This window comes from Dermatophagoides pteronyssinus, unplaced genomic scaffold, assembly GCF_027571235.1.
Source record: "Dermatophagoides pteronyssinus isolate colony J.1.1.1.1 unplaced genomic scaffold, Derpt_VIB-CSIC_2022.12 sq0032, whole genome shotgun sequence".
Lineage (NCBI taxonomy): Eukaryota > Metazoa > Arthropoda > Arachnida > Sarcoptiformes > Pyroglyphidae > Dermatophagoides > Dermatophagoides pteronyssinus.
This window is the reverse complement of record NW_027461556.1, coordinates 23,328-32,293: the sequence shown is the minus strand read 5'-3', so window position 1 is coordinate 32,293 and position 8,966 is coordinate 23,328. Positions and strand designations below refer to the sequence as shown.

The 8,966-nt window shown below is 32.4% G+C and overlaps 3 protein-coding genes across 5 annotated transcripts; 1 reads left to right on the top strand and 2 right to left on the bottom strand.

Moving 5' to 3' along the window:
- Positions 1 to 82: 82 nt before the first annotated feature.
- Positions 83 to 3,211, top strand: unc-45 (unc-45 myosin chaperone). Its single transcript, XM_075823603.1, has 2 exons — positions 83 to 222; positions 282 to 3,211. The coding sequence occupies exon 2, from the start codon at positions 492 to 494 to the stop codon at positions 3,117 to 3,119; it is 2,628 nt and encodes an 875-aa protein (XP_075679718.1). The 5' UTR covers positions 83 to 222; positions 282 to 491; the 3' UTR covers positions 3,120 to 3,211.
- A 3-nt stretch (positions 3,212 to 3,214) lies between these two features.
- DppIII (dipeptidyl peptidase 3) lies at positions 3,215 to 6,192 on the bottom strand. Of its 3 annotated transcripts, XM_075823606.1 has the most exons (4): positions 6,069 to 6,189; positions 5,848 to 5,936; positions 5,492 to 5,777; positions 3,215 to 5,426 (listed from the first exon to the last, which is right to left on the bottom strand). In XM_075823606.1, exons 3-4 carry the CDS (start codon positions 5,541 to 5,543, stop codon positions 3,280 to 3,282), a joined length of 2,199 nt encoding a protein of 732 aa, XP_075679721.1. In that variant the 5' UTR covers positions 5,544 to 5,777; positions 5,848 to 5,936; positions 6,069 to 6,189; the 3' UTR covers positions 3,215 to 3,279. The 3 variants fall into 3 exon arrangements, with proteins under 3 accessions (XP_075679721.1, XP_075679720.1, XP_027205883.2); XM_075823605.1 differs by lacking the exon at positions 5,848 to 5,936 and having other exon boundaries at positions 6,069 to 6,192; XM_027350082.2 differs by lacking the exon at positions 5,848 to 5,936 and having other exon boundaries at positions 6,115 to 6,132.
- A 128-nt stretch (positions 6,193 to 6,320) lies between these two features.
- On the bottom strand, positions 6,321 to 8,872 carry LOC113799461 (calpain-D-like). Its single transcript, XM_027350084.2, has 4 exons — positions 8,555 to 8,872; positions 7,706 to 8,482; positions 6,984 to 7,632; positions 6,321 to 6,923 (listed from the first exon to the last, which is right to left on the bottom strand). The coding sequence occupies exons 1-4, from the start codon at positions 8,638 to 8,640 to the stop codon at positions 6,390 to 6,392; spliced, it is 2,046 nt and encodes a 681-aa protein (XP_027205885.2). The 5' UTR covers positions 8,641 to 8,872; the 3' UTR covers positions 6,321 to 6,389.
- Positions 8,873 to 8,966: the final 94 nt, after the last annotated feature.

The following is an 8,966-nucleotide window of genomic DNA, read 5'->3' as shown; positions in this document are numbered from 1 at the left end:
TCTTCATATAAATGAAAAACTTTCAAAAATTCTTGTCACCTTATATACGGATGAACAAATCCCTTTAACAATTCTCCATGTGATTGTCAGATCAAAACTCGAATTAAAAACTTGTTAAACATTTTTGGCATCTGGTCTTGTTTATCATATTGTAGCAGATTTTAAAACAAGAAAAAAAAATTAATTGTACAAGAAGTTTGGCAACATTATTCAACATGAGCGGTATGTATATAACTAAGCATTAATCCTATTTTTCTTAATCATTCTATATGATACCACAGGACTAAAAATAGTTGTTTTTCAACTTTTACAACTATTTTAGCATCAATATCCACGTTGATTCCCGAATCATCTCGAATTTTTATGCTCATTCTCGAATGCCACTGTTGCCCGAAAATTTTTATATATAAAGATCTTGAATCGTATTTTGATTTAATTTTTGAAATTTCATTTGCAAAATTTTATCAAATCGTGAATAATATTTTCAAACAATGTCTGACAAAGAATCATTGTGGAAACGATGTCGTCAAATGGAAGCACAGGAAAATTTTGGTGAAGCTTTCAAATGTGCCTTATACCTGCAACGAATGAACCCGAATGATGAAGAGGTGATCGAAACTTTGCGCCGATTGAATGAAAAAATACAAAAACTATCCCAAGAGGCAAATTCAACTGAAAATCGTATGAAAAAGACGCTGCAATATTTAAAAGATGAAACCGAAGATGACGATAAACGTATTGGTGCTGCCAATAATCTCATCGCTTTAGTTCGGGAAAATAGTGGCCGACAATTGTTTATCGAACAGAAGGGATTTGATTTGCTTGTCTCGTTGCTGAAGAACAACAAAGTATTGTACGATATTCGTCTGGCTTTGGTACGTGTTTTGACTCAGATTATTGATTCCAGTATAGAATTAGCTAAGCTTGTATATTCAAACATTGGAATCGATTTCCTAATTGATATAATGTCGCAACAAAAAAATGATGAATTCCTCATTGCATCTCAAAGTGCCATACAAAGTTTGCTCACACAATTCAGCGGTTTCAGTGCCAAAGATAATCAAAAAATTGACCAAGAAAGAGCAAAAAAGTATGAACAACAAATTGATACAATAATGGCATCATTGTTACAACGGATTAATCAACGTACTATGACGGCTAAATGTCGTGATTGTCTACTTGAATTATTAATGGTCAATATCGATCCTGACGCCATCGATTGGGGTAAAAAATTAATTAAAGGAGATGGCCTATCGAAACTATTGGAAGTTGCCAGCGAATTAGTTGAAATTCGTTATGAAAGCAGTATGCCGATCACTGTCGATACACGAACACATGTTGCATTAGTATTGGAAAAAATATACATTTGTATGAATTGTGACAAATCACGGGATGAATTTCGTACAAAAACGATGGAATTTTTGAATGATCATCTTCGAGGTCCGGATATTGAAAGTAAAGTTCGTGCAACAGCCGCTATTACGGCTCTTTTAAATGGTCCCATCGATGCTGGCAATCATTGTCTGTCACAAGCTGGTATTGTAGAAATGATGCTTGCTATGGCTAATTCTGGTGATGTTGTTCAACAATGTGTTGCTGCTGAAGCTTTAATTGCTGCTACAGTTAAAAAAGATAAAAGCGAAACTATTGCACGTGAGGGAATGGGCATCCTAAAGGCATTATTCCGATCGGATAATCCGAAAATTAAAGTTAGAGCTTTAGTTGGTCTTTGTAAACTTGGTTCAGTTGGTGGTACTGATGCATCTACACGTGTAATATCGGATGAATCAACTATGGAGCTTTATAAAGCTTGTTGTGATCTCTTGAAAATCGGCGATAATTCTACTGATCATAATCAAAACAAATCAGAAGATATACGCAAATGGGCTGCTGAAGGTATAGCGTATCTTTCGTTGAATGCCGATGTTAAGGAAGCATTATGTAAAGATCCGAAACCATTGGAACAATTGATCGAACTTGGCAAAAGTGGTGAATTATCCTGCCTTTTCGGTGTCATAACAACATTTGTCAATCTAACTAATAGTTATGAAAAGCAAGAAGTAATCCCGGAAATGATTGAATTGGCTAAATTTGCTAAACAACATGTGCCAGAAGAGCACGCATTGGATGCTAAACAATATGTTGATGTTCGTTGTAAAGTTTTGGCCGAGCATCATGTTACCTCGGCATTAGTTGCCTTATCAAAAACTCAAGCCAAAACTAGTCGCGAAATGATTTGTCGAGTGTTTAATGCCATCTGTGAACATGTTAATCTTCGTGGTTATGTCGTCCAAGAAGGTGGTGTTCGTGTATTGATTCGTTTAGCTTTGGAAAATAATACGTTGACTGGGAAACGTCTTGCCGCACAAGCGATGGCACGAATAGCTATCACCAATGATCCAAGTCTAGTGTTTCCAGGACAAAGAGTAATTGAAGTTGTTGGACCGATCATGGAACTTTTGCATCCGGAATGCAGTGCCTTACAAAATTTCGAGGCATTAATGGCACTTACAAATCTTGCACAAATGAGTGTTCAATTACGGAGTCGTATTATTAAGGATGGTGGTTTTAGTCGTATCGAACAATACCTCTATGAAGATCATCAAATGCTCAAAAGATCCGCCGCACAATGCATTGCAAATCTAATTCTTGCCGATTCTGTTGTGAAATTATTCGAAGGTGATAATGATCGTATCAAATATTTCGTTATTCTTTGTGGTGATGAAGATCTGGATACCGCATCTGCTGCAGCTGGTGCCCTAGCAATGCTAACATCTATTTCCAAGAAATCATGTCAAAAGATTCTCGACTCGAAAGATTGGCAGCAGTATTTGATGCAATTAATTTCAAGCAAGTACCCGGAATTACAACATCGTGGAGTCGTTATCGTACATAATATGATTTCATCAAATGGTGATTGTGCAAGAAAGATTATCGAGTGTCCAATATTGGAATGTCTAATGGCTATTACACAACCCGGTATTATCGAAACAACCGATACGGTCAAAGAAATCGCTAAAGCATCACTGAAACGTGCCGAACAGCTGAAATTAATCAAACACGTTGAAGATATGAAGATACAGCAAGAAGACAGCGAAGACTTGGAACGTGAAATTTAATATTCACCAAAAAAATATTTATTTAATTTTTTTTATTAATTTTTAAGGTTTACAATTTTTATTACAATAAAATGATTTATTATATGATATAATCATCAGTGTATAAAAAATTCATTTATTGATTTATTTAAAATTTTCAAAATCAAATGAACAATTACAATTAGTTAAAATAGTCTCGATCTTTTTGCCAAAGATCAACCAAAATTGTTTCGATGTTTACTTGATCATTGGAAAAATGTTCTTGAAATGAACTGATCAATCCTTCGGGGCTTGATTCGAATGATTTCAATCCAACATTATCAGAATCAAGTTGGGTTGATGATTCAACAAACAAACGTCGGGGTTTTTTTCTATCGATAACAATATCACGGAAACGCAAATAAGGATATTCTAGATCATCGTTAACGGCTGAATAATAATCAAACATTTTCTGAGCACTTTCATTATCGCCAGTTGATTTATAAATCTGTAGTTTCAATAGAAAATCACCAATAGCTTTACGACCTTTAGTTTCAATTAATTTATGATCTCGAGTAAAATTAATTAATAAATCTGGTTTTCCATCAGTTGGTGATTGTTCGATTTGATCGATGGATACCATTTCTTTGGCTGATTCCAACAACACACGTGTGATTACGTAACGGGCTTGTGAATGTGCTTGAAGCCATTTTTTCACAGACGGATTGTACATTTTAAGACTTTCGATACCTTTTTGTACCATTTCTAACCATGCAACATAAACAGCATTATGGGCCTCTTGTTGATCATTGAATCCAAATATAGTCAATACGTCAGAATTTAATGATAGATAAAGACCAACACATTCAGCTCGACATTCTTCATAAGCTGAACTTACAGCGCCAAATTTACCATCATATGATTCACCATGTTCATACCATTTATTCACCGGTTTTCCAGTTAATGGATTAATTGTTTTGTTTTGATCAAAATTTAGTTTGCCATCTTTATCAGCTCTGAATAATTTGCCACTGCCATGACCCAACAATTCATGAAGTCCAACGATTATTTCAAAAGATGCTACACGATATTTATCCAACAATTTAGCATCATCATCGTTCAAAAAATTTGGCTTGGTGGCTTTTAATGAAGCAGTAATAACATTACCCAATGATACATTTTTAAAGCCTTCGTTTTGTTTGATTTCATTATAATTAGGAATGTTGATACCTGCAGGCACACCAGAACCAGAAAACGTAAGAATATCAAGCGAAGTAAAATCTGGTTGAAGAAATCGATCCATTTCAAATTCTTTAGGCCAAGGTAATAATGGCAATAATTGCGAAGCATTGTCAACTAATGTAGTGAATTTTTTCGACATTTCTTTATTGACAATGGCAACAAAACCTTCGAATTCGGCACGTTGACCAGCCGGATCACGATATGTTTCAATGAAACCAATATATGTTTCGACAATAGGTTTTTTATCTTTTATCCAATGTCGTGAACCTTCTTTGTGTGCGTCTAAAGAGCCAGAACGAAAATGTCGTACGTACTCTTCTACCATTTTACGTTCAGTTTGATTTTGGGCACAATCACCAGCTTTGATAAGATTTTCATTGACCAAAGAGAGAATAGGTGAATAATCACCTCGTTCAAGTCGAAAACTATGTCCATCCATTTCTAACTGGCTAACCTTATTAATGTAATCACGTTCTTCTGGATCTGAAGATGATCGAATTGATGCAAACCGAATAACATATTGACCGGTTTTAGGATCTTTTAAAGCTCTTGTATTATAGGCTTCAATATCGTTAATGGTCAAGAATTTTTTCACGATTTTCTCATCTTCTTCGGTCATATTTTTCGACCAATAAGTGGTTGTACCATCCGGTTGAAATCCCAATGACAATTCATCTGGATTTAATGAGAATATTTTGTCACATACATTGTTCCAAACAAGTTCCATAAATTTGGGATCTTTCTGATAAGCTTGAGAAGATTTGATCAAACGGTCAAGCTTATTTTTCGATACATTCGGGATAAACTTTGAATCGCCAAATCCACGATAGTTGCCCATGTTCGAATAAAAGGCAGCAACATAGATCAAGAATGAACGCCAATCTTCTTCGCTGAATTCACATTTTTCCATAGCGACTGATTTGAGCTGATCGAAAGATTCCATTGCGAAAAGTCGTCGAAACAAAGCAAAAATCAGAGGCGATTCTGGTGAGGTTTGATACAAAACAGCCAACGATCCAAACCAGGATGCTTTCGAAAGATAATGAGCATATTTTTTCTCACCAACTGTCAAAGCTTCAAAAGCACTAGTTGCTTCCAGTTGTATAACTATGAAAAAGTTTGAAAAAGAAATATTTTTAATCATTAAAAAAAAATTAAAAGATTAGAATTACCTGGTGTATCATTGGTATAAATGTATTCAGAAGATTTCTGTGTCGAAGCCATAGTAAACGATGACGAACGAAAATTACGATGGTAAATTATATTTTTCAAAAACAAATTATTTGACAAAATTTTGTCACTTTTATATGCAAATTTATTATTGCTGTTGTTGATAGAAGTCGATGAAAAAAATTTATTAGTTTTAAATGATCCTTGTTTATCCAAAAATTTCCCTACGATTTTATAACGATTATAAAATGTTTCAGTGATACCATAAATCAATGATGATTTTGATAACTAATAAAAAGAAGAAAAAAAAATATATGAAAAACGAATAAATTTATTTATTGAAAAATAAAACAACAACATGAGATTTGTTTTTCGGGTGTGAGTGTGTGAACAAGATGATTTGTCGCTAATCATGCCATATAATTATTATTCAACAATATGATTGAACTTTAATCAAAAAAAAATTAGCTGATTGTTTAGCAATGTACATGCATATGTTTTGATATCGTATTGAATGACCATCACCATTTATTGTTTACAATCATAAATACATACTGCGATACATTTAATTATTTTTACCTTAAAATTGTTTTGTTTAGTCTTTTTTTCTGAATAATTTACCAACCATTTATGAAATTTTTTTTAAAAAAACGATGATGATTTAGATAATGTCTGTGGCAAATATTAATCACACGTAATATAAATTGTCATAAAATATTTTTTTTTAAAGAGCAAAATGAAATATCATTGTGAAAAAAACATGTGGTATCACAAAAGCAATCGATAATTCGATACTATCGATAGTTTTTTGCTAGCTTCAAATTTGAAAGATTTTTTTAAATTCCTGATTCATTTTATTTAATTAATTGAAAACAAATTAAATTTATACAAATTTGACTATTAATTAGTTATTTTGTTGATAATAATAGGACGAGCACTGTGAAGACCATATGTCAATCCTATATCTGGTTCATGCCAGATTGCCATATAATCTGCTAGTTTACAACCATCGAAAAAAAGTGATCGAAATTTAAAATTCATAGCAATCGAAATATGTTTATCATTTTGAGTTAATGGTCGACAATCTACAATCATGTTTATTAATTGACAATGACCAGGTGGAATTAGATCATCAGTTTGTAATGATCCTCGACTTGTTGTCATCATTGAATCCGTATAGTTTGAGAGTTTTAAAGGTGAAATTCGGACTGATGACAAGCAATCATTAGCAGATTTTTCCATACTTGTTGTAGGACGACCTTCAAGTACATGATGATCGTTTGTTAATTCTTCATCATTCGATGATGATGATGATTTATTTTTCCATCTTGCTTTCATCGAAACTTGTATCCATTGCTGTGTATGTCGATTTTCGACCAATGATACTAATCCGGGAAATTTTCGATTCAAATGATATGTAACAATTTGTCCTTTCTGTTTGAAGAATATTCTGGTGATATTTTTTCATAAGAAATATGCTTTCAAAGTACAAACCTCATATGGCCGACCACAAGCTAGAACATAGTGAATTATTAAATCACCTCTAAGAGCGGAATTCGGTTCGAACATTCTAAATCGAAGTGGTCGTGATGAATGAATTCGTAGTACATTGTTGGAATTGAATGTTGAATTTCCATCGAAAGCAAATGCAGCTAATAAATAGCGTCGACCTTGTTGAAGTTCAGTTTCACATGTGATTGATGAATGCATCGTTCCAACAGAAGCTGAAACAAATGGACCAAGCACATGACTAGTTTGATTAGCCAACAATTCATATATAAGAATTAAGGAGGATGAGACATTTTGATGATGATTTCCTTGTTTTGTTGTATAAAATGAACACATCACTTGTGAATGAGAAGAGATTTCATCACTTTCGACGATAATCTCGAACACTTGACCAACATGATCTTCAAATGATAAGGCAAAATCACAATCAAATGAATATTGATACCAATGTGGTAATGTTTTGCAAACTACTAAATCTTGAAAATATTGACATAGATCATCGAACGATATCCAAAATATACCATCTTCAGCACAACCTTTTGTTTTCAATCGATTAACTAATTTTGTTGTCCATAATGAACTATTTTCTGACCAATCACCATTCCATACAATTGTTCCCCAAGGATTTCGTAATCTATTGATTGGATAAAAATGATAATCATGTTATTATTAAGTAGATTATGTTGTGTGTTGTCAGGATAACTAACTTGACTAAACGTAGATTTCCAATTGAAACAATGTTGAGAATTGAATAGGCATGATTCAATAACAAACCTAATTGTTTGTATTGTTCTTCTTGTTGACAACGTTTTTGTTGCTGTTGATTATCATAACCATTACGGCCACAAGATGCTGTCATCAAGAATCCTGTTGAATAAAAGCTGAGTATTTTAAGCCAAAATTCCGTAATCAATAATGAATCCGATTGATGATTAATATAGGGTAATGAGAATACTTGACAAGGATAACCGGTTAATGAAGTTAAACCAAGACTAGTATGGCCACCTATTAATCGATGATATCCACCTAATTGTTTAGCCATTGCTTTTTCAATTAACGGAACAAATAATTGATTTCGTTTTGTTTCGGAAAAAACTAAATGACCATAACGATCACAAGGAAGCCAATCATCAACAATAATTGAATGCCATCGACCATTTAAAAATAATCGTATATGACAATGAGAATATTGTTCAAATTCGGATGAAGTTGTTTGAATTATATTATTGAGTAAATATTTATGTTGAACAATCAAAGTTAATGCCGATAATAGCCAACAATTTCCTAAAAGACCTTGAATAATATCCGATGGTTTTGGATCTGATTGAATTAATATCCATTTATCGGTATTTTTATCATCATCATTATCATTTTGTTGATTAAAACGACGCCATTTGTCAATGTGTTTTGATAATGTTTTATCAACGATTGATAAAATATTTGAATCATTTGTAATATACAAATGAGAATTTTCGAAAGACTTTCTATTATAAAAAAAATTAATCAGATTATTAAATAATTTCTTTTTAAAATAAAATTTTTATAAATTATTTTACCTGTTTATCACGGTGGATGATAATTCAACATTTTGATTATCATTCAAATGATTATCACAATTGTTGTTGTTGTTATTTGTGGCCATCAATATTTGAATAAATCAATTCCCAATAAATAAAGATCATATAAATATAGATGTTGTGTAAATCTTTTGTGGCCTAATTTTTTTACCGCGGTAATACAATAGGTAAATATCCAATTTTTTATGTTGTTGATATAACACGGATTAACCAAAGAAAGAAAAATCAACAAAAAATGTTTAACAAAAAAAAGCACTCTTTTTTTTAAAAAAAATTTTTGGAGTATTTTTTTTGAGAATTACGATTTAGGTTATTACATCAAATACAGAAAACAATTGACAATTGTTATGACGACCCGACAAAGAAAAAAAATGTCATTATATCTCAGTGA